The 19,785-nt window shown below is 52.9% G+C and overlaps 1 protein-coding gene across 1 annotated transcript in view; it reads left to right on the top strand.

Annotated features, from left to right (window-relative positions):
- The window catches only part of PLXNA2 (plexin A2), a 205,678-nt gene extending 197,656 nt beyond the window's left edge, over window positions 1-8,022 (top strand). Inside the window, exons 31-32 of the mRNA XM_051821302.2 lie at window positions 525-675; window positions 3,309-8,022. Of these exons, the coding sequence (XP_051677262.1) occupies window positions 525-675; window positions 3,309-3,404 (247 nt within the window). The 3' untranslated portion in view covers window positions 3,405-8,022. The remainder of the gene's footprint in view (window positions 1-524; window positions 676-3,308) is intronic.
- Window positions 8,023-19,785: the final 11,763 nt, after the last annotated feature.

Raw genomic sequence — 19,785 nt, 5'->3', positions numbered from 1 at the left:
ATTTGCAGAGCCTGCAGGGGCTCACGTTCCCTCCTTCTCCCTCATCCGAATTCCTGCTGCACCCCTGCGGTCGGATGATGCCATACTAGTTGCCATCGAGTGAGCACACACTAAGCTCCTAGCACTAGGATAAACAGTGTGTGTGTGTGTGTGTGTGACCTCAACTGAGCTGTGAAGTGGGTATTGCTAATATCCCCATCTTACTGATGAGGGACTGAGACACAGAGAGGCCAAGTAATTCGACCAAGGTCACTCAGAGCTGAGATTTGAATCCCAGGCTGTAGCTGAAGTCTGGGCTTTCAACCACTCTGCTGGTGCAGCCAGGAGCCTCACCTAGGTGGGGTCTTCTAAAAAGCCCTGGCCTTAGGCCTCAGCCCCAGCTTGCTGCAAGAGGCCGTAGCACAGGAGAAACAGGGAGGCGAGAGCAAGTGGGGGCATCAGTGCTCCCGAGGGACCCGGGGCAGGGTGGGTGTAGGCAGGCACTTGCTGAGTGCTCATTGAGGGACCTGTCCTGTCCATGACAGATACTATGCAGACATCACCAAGCTGCCTGCCATCAGTGACCAGGACATGAACGCCTACCTCGCCGAGCAGTCCCGCCTGCACGCCGTGGAGTTCAACATGCTGAGTGCCCTCAATGAGATCTACTCCTATGTCAGCAAGTATAGTGAGGAGGTAAGACAGGGCCCTAGCACAGGTGTTGGGCACAGTGGACTAAGCCACTGCCTGGGACTCCTGCATTCCGATCTGAGTGCCTGGGATCTGGTCCCACCTTTGCTTCCAGTCGTGCATCCTGGGAGACAGTAGATGATGGCACAAGTACTTGGGCCCCTGCCACCTGTGTGAGCGACCTGGATGGAGTTCTGAGCTCTGGTTTTAGCCTGGCCCAGACTTGGCTGTTTTAGGCATTTGGGGAGTAAACCAGTGGATGGGAGATCTCCCTCTCTCCCTCTCTCCCTCTCTCCCTCTCTCCCTCTCTCCCTCTCTCCCTCTCTCCCTCTCTCCCTCTCTCCCTCTCTCCTTCTCTCCCTCTCTCCCTCTCCCTCTCCCTCTCTCTTCCTGCCTTTCAAGTAGATGAGAATAAATAAATAAGCAAACAAACAAGCATTTTTAAAAAGTGCTAGGCCCTAGAAGGGACAGAAACCAACCAGCAGAAATCCAGGTGAACAAACAGGAATCCTGACTCAATCCTTAAATCCTTAAATAAAGAGTAACTGAGAAAATGCATTCAGGCAATTAAAAGCCCAGGAGCTCCAAAACCATTCTCAATGCTTTATCTAAACTCTCCTGATTCACTGAAGGCTTTCTTAGACATGTCTTTGTCTTTGGCTCACTGCTAACACAGTAAATAACACTTTTAATAATGTCGTGTTTCCCAGTTCAGAGTACAGTATGATTCATTCCATCCTTCCTTAAACAATGAAGCTAAGTTTTCTTTGCATTTGGGCAGGGTTGTCATTTCAGACACAGGTGGCCCTCAACAGGCATCAAGGTTGAACAGAACAGCTTCAGAAAGTTCACAGCCATGCGTTAGCACTGAACTTGAAAGACAAAGTAGTGGTAGTAGGAGTAACAGTGACACTCACACAGCACTGGCGCCAGATGTGTCACACACGTCTGGCCCTGGGATAAGACCAAGTATAAATATTTTAGATGGTTCCATACGTACGTATATACAAGGGAGCTTCAAGAGCTTTATGGAAAAGGGGAATTCAAAGGTAATGTTCATTTACCGTGAACTCCACGAAGATCTCTCATAATGCATCATCTATGTGTGTATGACAACATGTTGGTCGCTGATGGGCCACATGCATGGTGGAGGTCCCACAAGATTACAATGGAGCTGAAAAACCCCTGTTGCTTAGTGATGCTGTAGCCAACCTTGTGTTGTTGTACGCTTTGTGGTGATGCTGGTGTGGACACACTTCCCGTGCGGTCTGTCCCACAAGCATATGGCACAGGTAGGGCAGGCCTTTGCCTGCTTAGGATGCCAGTTACAGTACCTGCATTCCACACCGGGAGAATTGGGTTCGAGTCCCAGCTTTGGCTCCCAGTGCCAGCTTCCTGCTAACCCAGACCCTGGGACACAGTGCTGATGATTCAAGGAGCCAAGTGCAGGGCACCCACGTAGAGACCTGGATGGAGCTCCAGCTCCTGGCTTTGACCTGGCCCAATCCTGGCCATTATGGGCGTTTGGACAGTGAACCAGTGGATGTACATTCTCTCTCCCTCTCTCTCCCTCTCCCTCTCTTCCTCTCTCTCTCTCTCTCTCTCTCTCTCTCAGTGAACCAGTAGATGGGCACTCTCTCTCCCCCTCCCTCTCTCTCTCTCTCTCTCTCTCTTTCGCTCTCTCTCAGTGAACGAATGGATGGACACTCCCTCTCCCTCTCCCTCTCTCAGTGAACCAGTGGATGGGCACTCTCTCTGTCTCTCCCTCCCTCTCCCTCTCTCTTTACTAATTTTTTCTTTAAAGTTAAAAAGCATAGCGCTGGCACCGCGGCTCACTAGGCTAATCCTCCGCCTTGTGGCGCCGGCACACGGGGTTCTAGTCCCAGTTGGGGTGCCGGATTCTGTCCCGGTTGCCCCTCTTCCAGGCCAGCTCTCTGCTGTGGCCAAGGAAGTGCAGTGGAGGATGGCCCAAGTACTTGGGCCCTGCACCCTATGGGAGACCAGGATAAGTACCTGGCTCCTGCCATCAGATCAGCGTGGTGCGCCGGCCGCAGCGCGCCGGCCGCGGCAGCCTTTGGAGGGTGAACCAACAGCAAAGGAAGACCTGTCTCTCTCTCTCTCTCACTGTCCACTCTGCCTGTCCAAAAAAAAAAAAAAGTATAGCATGTATAAGCATGTACAGTGCCTGATATGGACAATGATAGTGCACGACCATGTTCCTGGCTCACTTGGATGGTTATTTTAGAAAATGTTCTCTTCTACTTGTAAAAAGAAAAGTGCCATAAAGCAGCCTGCAGTGTCAGGCCAGCACCGCACACCCCCTGCCCGCCACACCTCCCAGAGGCCTGGGTTCCTCCTGTGCCTGATTTCCCTCCTGTTTGCCCGTGTGCCCTAGGCTGTGCACACAAGGACAAAACCGCCTAACCCCACATGTCTCAGGATACATCCTAGTCATTGAGAGACACACACGTGTGTGTGTGTATACATTCATTCATTCATTCAATCAATCATTTCAGTTATTCCAGGTTAAGTTCATCAAGGCAGAATGGAAAGGTAGGCAGAGGGTGAAAGGCGCAGGTCCCCAGCACCTGGTGTCTGACCTGCGGCATCCCGGTGACTCCCCCTCTTTGGTTCCTCAGCTCATCGGGGCGCTGGAGCAGGACGAGCAGGCGCGGCGGCAGCGGCTGGCACACAAGGTGCAACAGCTCATCCACGCCATGTCCATCGAGAGCTGAGAGCAGGAGCTGGCGTTCCTGGAAGAGGGACCCGTCCACGTTGTCGCGCCGGGAGTCTCAGGAGAAAGGACACGTGCAGGCGGTCAGGCTCCAGAGCTGCTGTCCCTGAGACGCCCTCCCGGCGCCAGCTATGCAGTTCCTGCCGGGACCGACAGTGGGCGCCAACCATCCACCCGCAAGCAAGGACCAGGGTGCGGGAGAGGAGAAGGCGGCTCCTCCAGCGGAGAGGCACGCGCTACCCAGAGCCCTGCCTCCGTGACTGCTGCTTTGCATGAAAACTCTTTGATGTATATTGGGGAAATAATGAGAACTTTATTTAATTTTTTTTAAGAAAAAGGAAAAAACCCAGAAATAAAACAAAAAAAGCCGCCCTAGTCATCCCGTCCAACTTTTGTTTAATTCCAATTTCTGTCCCCTTTTTCTTCTTTTCCCATCCTTCCTTCTTCCAAATGTCAGAACAAAAAACAAAAAAGCAAACAAAGCCTGCAAAAAGATCCGAGAGCAATTGGAGGAGATTAAAAAAATGAATGTCTCCTTTCCCTCAAAATTGCTTTTCAATTTTTTTTTTTTAAGAAGAAGAGGAGAATGAGCACAACAGGTTCACGCTGCGCGCTTTGCAAAGACAGAAGGCGCTAGAACCCGGAGCCATCGCGGCAGCCAGAATTGGAGGTGACTGTGGACTTTGTAGAATTACAGCCTCCGGAACCCTGGGCTTTAGGCACCACACACCTGTATGCTCTCGTCTCAGCAGATCTGTGTCTGTAGCTCCCATGCCGTGGCCAATGTGAGGTTTTTTTTTTGCTTTGTTTTATTTAATCCCAAACCTCGACAAATGAGGACCTGGTCTTTGGTACTTTTCCTTTTGGTGTCCCCAAAGTTACTCTCACAAGTAGGGCACAGGTGGGCCTCTCCCAGACCAGACCTCTGCGCCTCTCACACGAGGACCCTGGACAGCTCTGGCTCCCATCAGACCCTGTCGCAAAGCAGGCACCGTGGGGGAGCGGTGGAGGTGTGAGGGCCAGGTCTCCAGCGGGGGCCATCTGATGGCAGGGGAGCATGGCTGGCAACTCAAAAGAAAACAAAAATCAAGCACTGTTTACAGCAAGCAATACTTGAAGAGCGTAGGTTAGAGACACTGCAGTATTTATTATCGCACTTGCTTGCTTGCTCTCTCTTGTGCCTGGAGGAGAAGGCCCTTTTACTCACATGCGGAAGCTCTGGGCTTCAGCAGGAACAGCTGGGGCATCCCCACTTTCCTCTCCTCTTCTGCCTCCCTTTCGGCTTCCCGCTGGCTGGTGGGCTGGACGGATGTGTGGATGGTTTCTTCACTGTCTCTCCTGCTAACACTGGAGACCATAGACAAGCAGCGATCCTGGGTGTAGTTTGCCAATCAAGAGACCAAAGCTCCATGCCTGGGTCCAAGAGCCCCACAGAAGCCCATAGGAGTAACCAGGGGAACGGTGGCTCCCAGGACGGAGGCAGGATCTGGGTGGCCAGAGTGGCTGCCAGGGTGTCAGGCCTCCCACCGTGGCCCGCGTGCAAGCGGCCAGCTCCGACTTCTCTGCGAGCAGCACTGGAATGGGGAGAGGAAGACACAAAAAAAGCAACGAGTGGTTTGGGGGAGGCAGCAGCAGCCCAGCCTCCCTTCTCCCACCTTCTGCCTGCTAAGGGTTCGAGAGTCCCAGGCAGCAGTGCTGGGAAGCTGGGCCAGCTACCACAAGAGAGATCGTGAGGGTCGGTCCCTGTGATGAGCCGGGCTCCGGCTTCTCTGCACTCTGCTTTACCTCCAAGCACTTCCAGCTTCCAAAGGCTCTGCTGACCAACGCCACCGCCCAGGAAAGGGTGCAGGAGGCCTGGCTTCCACCCTTGTCCGGCATGTGGCTCTGGATCCCCACCGACCAACAGCACATGCCACCTGCTGCCCTCAGCTCCAGTTCCTTGCCTCCATGCAGCTGACAAATGGGAAAAACATCCAGCAAAACACTCAGGAAACTCGCTGTGTTCCTTAGAACTCACCACCAGCCATGCCAAGGCCACTTTCTTCTAATCACCCACCTCTGTTCAAGTTTCTAGGGCCCTGTTAACAGCCACAAAGAAACGCTAATGACCGGCCTCTGCGCTAAGCCAAAGTGTCTGCTCTTCGCAGCAATTCAGGGCCCGTAATTTATGGAGATGCAGCGAGAAGAGTGTGAACAGGAAACCCTGCTCCCTACACAGGATTCCCGTCCACCCGCCGCTTACTTCTCAGCTGGGTTGGGATGAATCTTCTGTGATTGTATTGCCGCTGAGACTGGCATTCAAGGCCTTGCTCCTCTAAGGAGAAGTGGGAGGAAGGCAGACATCTCAGCAACGTTGTAACCAGCACTGCCTCCATTCACCTGCCCCATGGGGACCGGTTGCTGCCTCTGGGCAATGCGCTTCCACGCTTCCACGAAGGGTTCTGGAGGCGTGGAGAATGAAGAGAGATGGCCGTGTGGACCATGGAGAAGAATGTCCCCGGAGTCACCTGTTTGGCCACAGCTCTCTGGATTCCAGGAGAGCTGGGGAAGAAAGTGGTACAGGGGCTCCCTAAGGAAAAGGAAGGCTCAGCTGGACAGCCGGGCCATGGGGGTGAGTGGCTGCCCTACAGCCTTGCCACCTTTCCAGCTCCCGCTCTGTGTCAGCTCCAGCAGTTCTTGGCTTTGGTCCAGTGGAGTCCACATCCTGCAAGATAGGGAGAAGGGGGCATTGGCTGGCCTCTCTCATCGCACTGTCTCTCTGTGGGTGGCATCATGGCCCTGTGTTAAAGCCACAGCCCCTCCCCACAGAAGCCATCCATCTTGGGGAGAGGCAGGGCGGGAAGTCTCCCTCCAAAGTCTGCCCCGCTCTGCTGTGTTTTGTGGATCAGCACAAGAGGCGGTCTTTGCAGAGGGTGCTTGGCAGAACAGACGATGCTGGTGGACACAACGCAGAAGGAGCCCCTCCCGCTGGACCCTACTGCCAGCGCCTGCCCTCAGCCTGGCGCGGGTGCTTCCATACTGGCCGCCCTACCTCTCTCCACAGCGCCTCACAAAACCATTTCCCATCCGCCACTGGCAGAGAGCGCCCCGCCTTCCAGGGGTCAGTCATTAAAAGCATGGACTGGCTGTTAGGCTGGCTGGAGGGAGGAACGCTTGCCTGCATCCATTCATCCCAGAACCTTCTTGGGAGGCAACTATCTGTGGGGCATGGCTCCAGGTGCTGGAAAAAGCAATGAAGTAGACCAAGCAGGTTCTTCAGGCAAGTGTGGATTCTGGCTGCTGGCTCCTGCCGCCGTGTTAGCAGGCACGGCTCCCCTCCCCCACTGGCAAAGGAAGAAAGCCGTCCCACCCAGCTGCCTTACCTTATTCTGGGGAACCCTCCCCCAGCTTCTACTGCTGCCGCCTCTTCTGACAGCCCTCCCCTGCTGCCTGTGACCCTGGGCCTTCCCCCCAATTCTACGAATGTGGACAAGGAACCCATTCAAGGTCCCTGGCCTCGCTGAGCAAGAAGCAGAAGCAATGCAGGGCGTGGGAGACTCCAAACCATCCAGCAGAAAAGAGAATGTCGGGAAGTCTCGCTCCTCCATCTCAAGGGGCAGCCCTGTTGCCTCACCTGCTCCCCACCCCCCCACCACAAGCCCATTCACTGCCGGAAATACTGAGCTGCACTGGGGGTGGCCACACTGAGCCACACCTGAGACTCCTGGCCACAGACAGGCGAATTGAGCGCAGGGGGCTCACTGAGTGAGAAAATGCAAAGTGGCCCATGGACAAGGGTCGCAGGGGACGTGGATGGCGTCAGGGCCTCCAGATGCCTTGTCGCAGAGGCATGCCGGGAAGACCATAACTCCCGTCTCTTCCCAGTCTCCTCCCTGTGAGCTTTCAGCATCGGGGGCTCCAGATCCCCATGAATGAAGTCTCCCTCTTGCTGTTCTCTCCCCTGTCCTTGGGGGCTCCTCCTCAGGGGCGTCTCGAGAGACGAGCGAGACCACCACGTTCAGACAGGGCCTCAGCCAAGAGCATGCTGGAGCCTCATCGGCCCCTCCTGGGCGCCACGTCACGTTCCCCTCGCCCAGAGCAGCTCTCCGTTCCCACTGAGCTGTCATCTTTCTCTGCAGTACAGCCTGCTCCCTGCTGCCTTAGCCTCAGGAAGGTTCTAGAACTCAGTCAAGCTCCTCCCTTTGACCGTACCTGCCTGGCTTATTGGCGTCAAGGTGGAACACACAGGGGCACGTGGTCCTTGCCAAACAGGGAGGATGTCCTTGAGTGTGGAGGAGGAAGGCAAGTTCCTGACCCGGGAGCCTGGGGCCCTGGGCCCACCTGCCTCCCCCAGTGCCGCCTACTCAGTCCCACTCCTCTTGACACACTGGAATCTGTATTATATATATTTTTAAGAAAATACAATGATGGTTGTCTGGTTTTGTTGTTTTTACAGGTGTTGTGGAATAAAAACTGTAAGAAAATTAAGTATTTAAAATGTTCCAATCAATCGGGGTTTTTTGTTATTCTAATATATTATTGTGTACCTATTGTAAATATGAAACACTCCTATTTTGCAAGCCAAGGATACAATTTTTACTGTTGTTATATATAAATAAAGTTTACTGGATAAAAAAAAATGAAACCTTGGGTTAGCCTGCTTGTTCCAGCAGCTTCTATGCAAAGTAACAGTTCCCAGGCCTGCTGAGGAGGCAGGGCACAACAAAACATGAGCTAAGCTGTTTTGAGAGAGTTCTAGAATTCTCTAGAATTCTCTCCGGGACCAGAGCTTATTAATGTCCAGTCATCATTGCCATCACTCACACACATACTGAGAGAGAGAGAGAGAGAGAGAGAGCGCGCGCACAGAGAGGGCTCTGCCATGCAGCAGTGGGTGGACACTGCCCCCTAGTCCCAGGATCCCAGAATGCAGCTTGCCTCCAGGGAGGCTGCAAGTGCAGCCTCTGGTTGAGGCCCCCTCCCATGGTGAAATGATCCTGAAAAGTGCCTTCATGCACCTGTGCAAATGTTGGCTAAGGCGGGCCCGGCACTGCGGCGAGCACGGGGGAATGAGCACCAGCTCTGCCCTCCCCAGCCTTGCCCTGCGGGGGAAATCCCAAGGATTCGCAGCAGGAAGGTTTCAGCCTTGTGTTGTTGCTCAGCTTTACCATTCAGTCCCGGGAGGAAAGGTAAACCAAGGGAAAGGTGCTTGGAGGTCCCGCACAGGGAGGAGAAGGGGGCCGACCCTGGGCCTGGGGAGAAGGTGCACGGAGCCCAGGAACAGAACGGAGAAGGTTGCCAGTTCTGCATGGGGGCTTGGAGGCAGGGAGCGAGCAGATGAGCCCCGGTCCTTGGGCTCCCTCCAACCTGGGGGTGCCGTCACCTCCCTTCCCTGCACTTCCACGCCTCCTCACTCCAGGATCCAAAGCCACTTCCGGAAAGACAAGCCGACCAGAGGAGAAGGGCTTGAGAATCAGCCCACGTGATGGCTCCCTGAGCGTGCAGGGAACCTGGTGTGTTTGTGCTCTTCATGCAAACGGGGCCCCAGAGAGCTTTGTGCAGCCGTGTCCTGGGACCAGGCACCAAGAGCAGCACCTCCTGAGGCTCGGAGGTGCAGACCCTGCCCTCAGGGAGACCCCCGTCTGATGGGGATGGCCTCAGAAAGAGGTCTGGGACTCACAAAACGAAAGCTCTTAAACAAACGCATGCCAATAAACACAGAATGTGCTAGCATTGCACACTTATCACAGACTCCAGGAATTCTTGTGGAGATTTTCAGTCCCTACCTAGGAGCCCAGGACATCTGTGTGTCCCGCTAAACACACACACGCATACACACACTCCCTGGAGAGAAGTCCTAAAACAGGGCACCTGAGAAGGGGGAGGAGCCCAGCGCCGAGGACTGTGGGTAATCCGTGCACTGGTTTCAATCGCACAGCGGCTCCAGGCTGTGCACCCCGATGTTGCAGACACTCAACCGCCTGTGCTTCAGCCTGTTTCGCTGCAGATGGTGCAGTCATTTCCCATCTCAGCAACAGCAATGCTGTGGTCCCAGTGAGCTCCTGGTGTATTCACACGGTGCAGGACAGGCCGGTTAGATGAGCCAGCCTCTGTCACTGCCTGACCAGGCCCTGGCTTCACAAGACAGTGGACTGGGAGGCAGGGAAACATGGACAGAGGGGACCATTTCTCCGGGTGGGGTCTTCCACCCCTGAGTTTCCCCAGCCAATCTTCTTGCCCACCACCCTTCCCCCCTCAGCATGTTGGGGTACCTCTGTCACACACCTGCCCCAGCAGCTACTGTTCTCAGGGTGGAAGAGAAGGGAGAGCGGGGAGGTTACCAGGTGCCTGGTCTGTCTTGCTCACCGCTGTATTCCCAGGACACAGTACCTGGCCCATCAGGGATGCCCAGTAAGTATGTTCTAGAAGGATGGACAGGCGGATGGATGAAGGGATGGATGTGTGAGGATGGATGAAGGCAGGCAGGCAGGCTAACAAGAACTTGAGAACCCACGAGAGGAATGAATGCCCTACCAAGTTCTGGGCACTGGAACCTATTGTCTCTCTTTTTTTTCTTTTTTAAAGATTTAATTTATTTATTTGAGATATAGAGTTACAGACAGAGAGAGAGAGAGACAGAGAGAAAGGTCTTCCTTCCATTAGTTCACTCCCCAAGTGGTCGCAATGGCCGGAGCTATGCTGATCCGAAGCCAGGAGCGAGGAGCTTCCTCCGGGTCTCCCATGCAGGTGCAGGGGCCCAAGCACTTGAGCCATCCTCTACTGCTTTCCCAGGCCACAGCAGAGAGCTGGATTGGAAGAGGAGCAGCCGGGATAGAACCGGCACCCATATGGGATGCCAGTGCCACAGGCGTTGCATTAACCTACTGTGCCGCAGCGCCGGCCCCAGGAACCTAGCGTCTCTTAAGAGTAAGCTTCTCATTCTCATATGGTGGAATGTTCCATGTTTCAGTCTGAGACTCAGAGAGTTAAGGGATCTGCTGAACGTCACACGTTACCAAGGGGTCGCATCACCGAAGTCTGATGGCAGGCTTCAAATCTCTGCTTTTGACACTGCACACGATTGTCCTTCATCGGCTGTAGAGCCCTTGAACACTTGGAAGTGCTCCCCAGCCGTGGATCCTTCTTCTTCTAACAAGCAGGTACCGTGGGAGCACGCTTCAATGGTCATTAATATTCATTTTTTTTAAACAAAATCACTGTCTGTTCACTCACAGTGAGCACGGCGGTAGATGAGGCATGGTCAGGCCTTTATATGGGGGCAAGAACAAGTCCTGAAGTCGCAGCTTTCCCCGAGTTTGCAATCTAAGGGCAATGCTGAGTTCCTGCTCCGCGGGCGGAGACTCATCCCTTTCTGTAGAGAGAACCAGTTACTGTTTTTGCTGCAGGTGCAGCATGAGTTTGCCGAACTGTGGCAATAGGACTCCTGGAGAGCGAGGCTCCCCAACGTGGGGTGAGACCTGCGTGAAAAGCCACTCACGAGAATGTAGAGCAGCAGGTGCCGCCTGTCACGTGCGCTTGACCTCACAGACAGCGCGAGCCGCCGACCTCACTGCTCAGTGACTGAGCTGAAGGGCAGCAGCAGCCCCCTCCCCGCCGCTCCACACTGGCTGCTGGGAGCTCAGGGCCACTGCCAGCCCCTGTGCAGGCCGTTCCACTGTGGGTTAGACTCATCTTATTCCTGGCCTCTCTCTGTGCCCCTGCCTCAGTGACCGGTATTTCTCACCCCCTCGTGTACCCCTGGCTAAGAGCACAGACTTTGGGTTCGGGTTGTGCAAGGCTGATCCACTCTCAAACTGCGCGGCCTGGAGCAGGCTCCATAGCCTCTCTGTGCACCAGTTTTCAAATCTATTAGATAATATGTAGGGGTTAAATAAGGTGATGTGTGTAATAGGCTCCGTAAGTATTACAATAGGTAAACAGCAGAAAAAGAGAATTCACCATCCATCCCACTTTGATAGGTCATTAGGCAGGACCTAGAGGCATGAAGGATTGGCGGCCTCTGTCTGTCTATGGAAAGAAGCTCAGTTAAAGATAAAAGTGTTCAGGGCCTGTGCTGTGGCATAGTAGTAGGTTAAGCCTCCACCTACAGGGCTGGCATCCCATATGAGTGCTGGTTCAAGTCCCAGCTGCTCCACTTCCGATCCAGCTCTCTGTTAATGGCCTAAGCAGAAGATGGCCTAAGTGCTTGTGTCCCTGCACCCCCGTGAGAGACCCAGAGGAAGCTCCTGGCTCCTAACTTTGGATCAGCCCAGCTCTGGCCCTTGCAGCCATTTGGGGAGTGAGCCAGTGGATGGAAGACTCCTCTTTCTGTCATTCCCTCTCTCTGTGGGTGTGTAACTCTGCCTCTCAAATAAATAAATAAAATCTTTTTTAAAAATGCTCATAGGTGCCTGTGAGGTAAGCCCTTAGGAGATGAGATGTGGATGCTGACTCAGGAACATAGAGAATGAAGCAAGGCTTCATCTAAAGGCAGACCTGGCTATGACCCAGGCTGTGAATTTGCTGCAGGTGCAGGGAAAGCACCCAGGAAGAGAGGGTAAGGCCATGTGTCTCCGTACTAAGGCCACAGCCAGGTCCTGATTGACTGCAACAGCAATAGATGGCCTCCTGGTGACCCAGTCGGGGGTCTGCAAGTGTTTGGGGCCTAGTAGGGAAGATGCCCCTTCCACCCAGAGAACTGCAGGCAGCAAAGAGAGGCAAGAAGGCTGCAGGCAGGGGCCTTGGCCCCAGGAGGGCCATTCCCAGGTGGAGGCCAGGGAAGCCAAGTAGGAGACACAGAGACAGGCACCTCTCCATCCCCAAATGGTTTTAGATAAACCTGCCAGTCAGTTTTTCAGACACAAAAATAACAGACCACCGGGTGGGTGTGTGTGTGTGTGTGTGCGCCCGCGTGCACGTGTGCATGTTTAGAGAGGAGACATTGTGTGGACTTGGACCATGCAGTTGTGGGGACTGGCAAGTCTAAAATTTGCAGGGCAGACTGGCTGCCTGGAAATACTGGTGAGAAATGCAGTCTTGAGCCCGAAGGCAATCTGGAGGCAGCATTTCTTCCTTTTTGGGAAAACTTGGGTCTTTTCTCTTAAAACCTTCTAACGGTTGGATGAGGTCCACTCACATTATGGAGGGTAATCTGCTTTCCTCAGAGTCTACTGCTTTAAATGTTAATCACATCTAAAAAATAGCGCCCCAGCACCATCTAGACTGGCGTTTAGCAAAACAACTGGGCACCCCAGCCTGGCAAGTCGGCAGGTCCAATTAGCCGTCACGGTGAGGAAAAGACAAGCCCATCTGTTCACAAAGCACCGAAACACCAAGTACACGTGGCCAGCGAAGCCATGCACTCTGATGCTTTCTTACGATTTTTTTTTTCCTCTTCGTTTCCCAGCAAAAATTGCCTTTGAAAGAAACAACGGCTTCTGGTCAACCCAAGAAAGGGCAGCGGTCAGCAGCCCCTGCAGGGCCCTGGAGACCCGGAAGGACACAGGGCAGAGAGCGTCACCTGTAGATCAGGGGAGGGGACACGCCGGATTCATCCCCTGGAGTGGGAGGGCGAGGGCAAAGCCCAAAGCCTCTTCTCACCCAGTCTTGCTCCTGAACTCATCACCGTCTGCACCCCCACAACCGCTCCCCGAGCAGCACATTCCCAAACCTGGGCCGCTGGGAAAGCAAGTGCCAGAAAGCACCGAGGCTTTGGTCAATCCCAGGACCATCTGCTGCTCCCGGCTCAACTCACAGGTCCTCCCCCTTGGTTTGACTCCATTTCTCGGTTCCTGATTTGTTATTTCGGGCGCCCCTCACTGCGATGACCTATTTTAGGAAAGCCCAACTGTGATTTTCCCTTCGCCACGAACATTGCTTTCATCCTCTGATATCATGGGGGGGTTCACTGGCACCCCCAGCCCTGCAGGGAGCCTGGCTGTCCTGGTAATGCCTCACGCCACAGCCACCTGGGGCCCCCTCTCTCTCTGAGGTCCTCGTGCAAGGCCATGGTCAGAGCTGAGTCTCAGGGGACAGCGATGAGCCTGAGCTTCCACGGCTACAGGGACCAGCCCGCGCCCCTCCCTACCTGAGGCACCCTGGGTTCTCATTTCACCTCCACCTGCCTGGTCAGAAGTGGGGATGGCCACACGTGGAGCCAGCCAGGATGGAGGAATTGGGGGTGGGAGAGAGCAGAGCGCGAGGCCTGGAGCAGCTTGGGGAGGGGACGGTGGGGACAAGTGTGCAGCTTTATGGGGTTTCAGCCCTGCCGAGGGGCATCCTGGGGTTCTCCGAGGCACCACCGTGGGTAACCACCCTTTCCCTCAGAACCAGCCTGGGCTAACGAGCAACCCTGCAAGCACAGTGGCCCGTTCCAAGGACAGTTTGAGGGATGGCTTTGCTCACCTGGACGAAGAACAGTGGCATGAGGCAGGGGTCCTCAAGAAAACAGGACGGCCTTGGTGCTCAGAGGGGACCCTCAGGACCCTTCCCCTTCCTTCTACAAAGCACAGTTAAACAAACCCGACTGGGCAGCCACACGAAGAGGCAGAAGTGCAGGAGGCACATGGCAACTACTTAGCTGGAAGACTCTCTGGAGGCTGGCAGCTGGGCTGGGCAGGGCGTGGTCCTGACGAAGGGCATCTTGGAGGAGGAGGCACAGGAGGACCAGAGTCTCTGATGGTGACCTGATCCCCAGAGCCACGAGGCTCATGGAGGTGACGCCCACAAAGGCAGTGGATGACTCCAACCCCTTGGGCCACCACTGGACTTCCAGAGCTCCCTCCATCTCTGTGGTTTCAAGCTGGCTGTGATGAGCAGAATGATGTCCCAGGTAAGACCCGAGAACCAGGGCAAGGAAACCTCTCACAAAGCACAGGGGAAGCCAAAGAAAAACTCAGGATCAGAACGCAAAGGCCGGAAGTCCCAGCCCAGGGCTGTTTCCAAAGGGAAGTCGGAGGAGCAATAATGTGTGCCATTTCATTTCCCACTTCTGCTCTAAAGAAACTTCACCTGTCCTCCCAGGATGAGAGCCTTTCCCACTGGGATGTGCATGCGTTGCCCCCTCCAGAAAATAAGGTTTATAGTAAGTTGGCAACATGATAGAATGGTACATGTCACTGAAAATTGAATGGGGAAACTGTGTCAAGGCATCAACATGTGAATCAGAGAAACTTCGATCGCGATCATCAGCACACAGTGATTTCACAAGTGGAAAAGTACCAGGTACACGTTGCTCACAGACCAATAGTAGAAGCGAACAGAGATGGTGTTCTTCCAGGAGTAAACATTCAACAAGTGAATGATTATACTCTAAAGTGCTGGCTATTTGCACCATCTCAGCCGCTGTTGGGACAGAAGGTCATCAGGTTCACAGAGTCACTGCTCAAGCAACAGGCTTCCCCCTCCCCTCCCCCACCAGACCCCCCGCACTTCTGTGTCCTCCACTCGCTGGATCCACACTCTCTCGTCCACGCGTGCCCTCAACCTTGATGCTCAGCAGGCCACCAGGCCAACTCGCCTGCCGGACCAGGAGGAGGAGGGTACAAAAGGGATGGTGGGGAGGCAGAGCTTCTGCTCTGGCCAAGTACATATGGGCCCTAAGCTGACCCCAGGGACCTGGGTGGAGAGGTGACCGCTGGCCTCAGGTGGCCAATCATCACTCTGTCACCTGGCCACTGGAGTCAGACACTACTCAGAGCTCACAGCCTGCAGCATTTTCTCCAGGGGACAAACTCCTCCTCCCCACGCAGAAGAGCGCTTGGAGGAGGCGCTGTGGGTCTGGCTGAGTCAACCACCCATGTTGCAGAAGTGACCACTGAGGGTTTGGGGTTCAGGCACAGCTAGGGTGAGTGATGGGCTCTGGCCCTGCGTAGCTGGGTGATATTCCATACGCGTCTCTCCTCCTCTGAGCTGGTCTTCTAATGTGTAGAATGGGGCTGCTGGTAGTACACGTGGTTACGGCAGACATCAGAGCTGGCCAGATGCCAGTCTCTCCTCCCAGGCCTGGCCCCACACAGACCCTTGAGGCAGGAAGAGGTTTAGAGTGTGTCCTTATTGTTCTCACTGCCTGCCCAAAATGGTCCAGCCCCCATTCTGTCCTGGGAGAGTCTGGACTCTGGAGCTCCCTCCCAAACACACATCTGGCTGCACCCACGGCGAAAAGGGGAGGGAAAGGGGTTGGGAGTCAGTCTCCATCGGTCAGAGTGTTTTCTGAATTTCAACCCGAAGCCTGGCATTGAGCCACTCTGTCCTAGTCCCCGGAAGCACTGAGAAGCTTCTGACCAAGGAGCTGTGCATTCAGGAAGTGAGTCCTGCTCTTCGAGAAAGCAGGCAGGGACTCTAAGAGCAGTCTGGAGAGGGTGGGACTTCCAACCAGTCCTTCCAATCAGACCAGCCAGTAATGAAAACCGGATGAGCTTAGCACGAGAATAGACACATCAGTGGGATTGATTAAGTAGTCTAGAAATAGATCCTGATATATATATATATATATATATAGAGAGAGAGAGAGAGAGAGAGAGAGACTTAACAAATGATTTTAGAAGGAATCACTGGAAAGAGGGCAAGTTTCTGCAAGAACTGGGCTTGGGAAACATAGGCACCCTGACAAAGATTTCATTTTGATCCTCATCTCATAGTCTCACTAAAATTCTTTTCAGGTCAAAGAGATAAACTTGCAAACACAACATAAAGAGGGAAATATGCCATTTTCTGAATTGGTAAGACTGAATAGTGAAAGATGCCAATGCATGATGAATTAAGATAGGTGTTATACCCACTCCCTTACAAAATCCCAAATGAGGATTTTTTTTTTCTGGAGCTAGACAGCAAGATTATAAAATTCATCTGGAGAATACATGAGCAAGAATAGTCTTTTTCTTCTTTAAAAACAGAGTAATTACACTTTTGTTCTATTAGATACTAAAATGCTACATTTCAGATACAAATGTCTCATATTTCAAAATACTTGAAAGTATAAAAATAGAATAATAAAATAGCATGCTATAACAGAAGAACCAACAAAACAGAATAAGACAGTTCAGAATAGTCTACTGATACTTAAGAAATTTACTGTGCAATAAAGGTGGCATCCATATCAATGGAAAAAGAAAATATTCAGTAATAAATGATGCTGGGATAATCAGTTAACCCTTTGGTGGGAAATCCTCACCAAGCCACTTACAACAAAGCAAATTTCAGATAAATTAAAGAGTTAAATGTAAAAGGAATGAAACCATAAAATACTTAGCATAAAATGTTAAGTTGCTATGTCTATCTCAGTGTGGAGATGAAATTTCTAGGCTTAAAAGCAATTGGAGAAACCACAGAGCAAAATTGATATATTTGGCTGCATTAAAATTCAAATCATCTCTATAAAGAAAACACTATAAAAGTAAAAATAAACAGCAAAATCAACCTGAGAAAAATGTCTGCAACAAAAACCATCAAAAAGTTAATGTTCTTAAAATACAAAACAACATTTATTCACATTAAAGAAATTCACTAAACCCCAAAGAAAAATGTGCAAAGAACATGAATAGGCTATTTGCAGAAGAAATACAAATGATGATGTAGACAAAGAAATGTGGAAGCTCCCTGGTAATCAGCGCATGGAAGAAGGCACAATACTGGACGCAACGTTTGTTCTGTCAAAGGGGAAGATCCTGGCAGAAGCCGCTGAAGAGTGTTAAAGGAGGCTTCGGGGTGACAACAGGCCCTCCCACACACTACTGGCACCCCAGAAATGCGCTCAGAACCGGGAACGCAGCCTGGTGGTAAGTCCCCAGAGTCTTTAAAACGGTCCCTCTCTTTACTGCGATGATTCTACTTCAACTTTGAGCAAATGGAAGTCAGGACAAATACAAATTGCATGTGCATTTCTTTTATTGAGAATAATAAGTCGGAACATGCTAAATATCTACCAATATAGGGAAGTTGAAATAAATTAGATGAGATGGAATGTTATATTCTCACTTAAGATCATATCCACGAAAAACATGTGTAATGGCTTAGAAAACGTTCATAGTATGCTACAGTGTGGCCTGAATAGGGTGTGGGATTGCAGAAGAATTTTATTTCTTTTTTTTTTTTATTTTTAAGATTATATTTATTTATTTGAGAGGTAGAGTTACAGAGAGACCTTCTATCTGCTGGTTCACTCCCCAAATGGCCACAATGGCCCGGTCTGGGCCAATCCAAAATCAGGAGCCAGGAGCTTCTTCCAGGTCTCCCGTGCAAGTGCAGGGGCCCAAGGACGTGGGCCATCTTCTACTGCTTTCCTAGGCCATAGCAGAGAGCTGGATCAGAGGAGGAGCAGCCAGGACATGAACCGGCACCCAAATGGGATGCCGGCAATGCAGGCAGAGGCTTGGCCCACTACACCACAGCGCTGGCCCCTGTTTTATTTCTTACCTCCCCCATTTCCCACTCCACCCCCAACTGTCATAAGTATGATGACAATCAGTATCTCCAAAAGGACAAAAATGCAGCACTCCCGAACTCCCCAGCCCCCACAGCTATGACAACAGGGACAGCAACGTTGCTTGTCCAGTCCCCCGGCTCTGTGGTCGCCCCTCTCCCAGGTCCTAACTGAACCATGCCCACTGCTGATGGTGCCTGCCTCCTCCTCCAGGGTGCCCAGGCAGGGGGGTGGACAGCCCCTCACGCTGGGTGTGTCCTGCACAAGCACTGACCAGAAGCCACAGTGATGACCTAGCTCAGCGCTGGCAGACACCACCTGGGCCCCGGCCTCACCCTGCCAGCCAACAACAGGGAGCGAGTCTCCCCACTGAGCTGGAAAGTCACTCCCAGGGGGCCAGTTCCATCTTGTCCCCCAGTGTGTCTCTCCAAGGCCCAGTTTCTAATAGGGGGATCAACAAACACTGAGTGGACAACTGCACCTGTTTCTTTCTTTGTGGAGTGGGTGAAATGAGCCCATTTCACAGAGGCAGTAGTGTAAGTAGCAGCCAGGCGCAGGACAGCCGTTCTGTGGACATTGGTGCCCCTGGAGATGACCCAGGGGGATGGCTTGAGGCTCCTCGCACTCCCAAGGTCAGACAGCTTTGCCGGAGGTGCCGGTGGTTTAGCCTTGTCACTTTGAGTTTTCTCAGATGGTCGGAAACATGTGACTCTTCTCTGCTCCTGCTGGCTACCTCTGAATCGATTCTGCCGCTGGTGGTGGGCAGTAAATTAATAACCAGAAACCCCCCATGACAGCAAGCTCCACAACTAATTGGCTCGATATCTCCCTGTTGCTGCATCACGTTGGGATTTTCTGGGTGAGATATAAATAAACCGATTCTATTAATAAGCCATTTGGCCATGGGAAGAAAAGACACTCGGGAGATCCCCAGGGACCCCGGGAAGCCACTCAGTGGCCCATGGCACAAAAGACTTGATTACAGAATGAGGAATTCCGCTCCGTGCCTTCCTCCCCACAAATCCGCACGCCCGGCAGGCTCCTCCCGGGCCTGGAGGGTGGGTGGGCGGTGTAAAGCTTTGGGACATTTAAAAATTAGAATTTAGATAAATCTGGGCATTCATTGGCCTGAGCGTGTCTCTGGAAAATAGTAGTTAGCAGGGTTGAACCTGCCGCATTTCGGGGGCTTTATTGTCTTGTTATAATTAAGTCCTGCACAGAAATCCAATTACAAATGTTCTCAATCGCCCTCCAGCTAAGTGCCAACAGAAGAGGGGGAGAAGGCTCCCGGACTTAAATAACTCAGGATAAAAATTAATATCGTGGCTATGTTGGCTAATTAAAAGAGCCGCCTCTATTAGCGGGCCTTTATATTAATAAATGAGACTATTATCATCATATCCGACAACCACAGCCCTTATCAAATCCGTTCTGTCAGGCTCGCTCTCGACGGCAGGGGGGCACTGCCCTGGGTCCGGGCCTCTGTGGGAGCAGAGGGAACAAGGGCGTCCTTGTCCGCCTCTCACGGGGGCGGGCGTGGGAGCACGCGATGCCTTGCACACTCCTCACACCAGCCCTGACGCTGCGGGCTCCGCTTCCTGCTCCACCGTTGAGCACACTGAAGCTTGGATGCTCAGGACCTTCCAGTAAGAGGCAGAGACGGGGTTCACACCTGCAGCCTGGGGACCCTGGGTCCAGCACGCATCCCATCACCCCAGCTGACCTCCCTCGCAGGGCAGACCAGACACGTAGGGGCTTCTGCTAGGTACTGACACCTAGAAGGAGAGAACTATGCCCCCAGTAGATACTCAGATTTCCTCTGTTAGTGACTAAGCCCCTCCTGGAGGTCAGGCACTGGACACAAGGACTGTCCCTGCCCCCAAGGAGGCAGCAGGTGTTCATGGAGCAGTACAAGTGCAAGGTGCTAGGAGGGCACAGCACAAGAGGCAGCACCCAACCCCCACTGGGGGCAGGAAGGCGGCTC

Source organism: Oryctolagus cuniculus, chromosome 13 (assembly GCF_964237555.1).
Source record: "Oryctolagus cuniculus chromosome 13, mOryCun1.1, whole genome shotgun sequence".
Classification (NCBI taxonomy): Eukaryota; Metazoa; Chordata; class Mammalia; order Lagomorpha; family Leporidae; genus Oryctolagus; species Oryctolagus cuniculus.
This window is presented reverse-complemented; position numbering and strand designations above follow the sequence as displayed.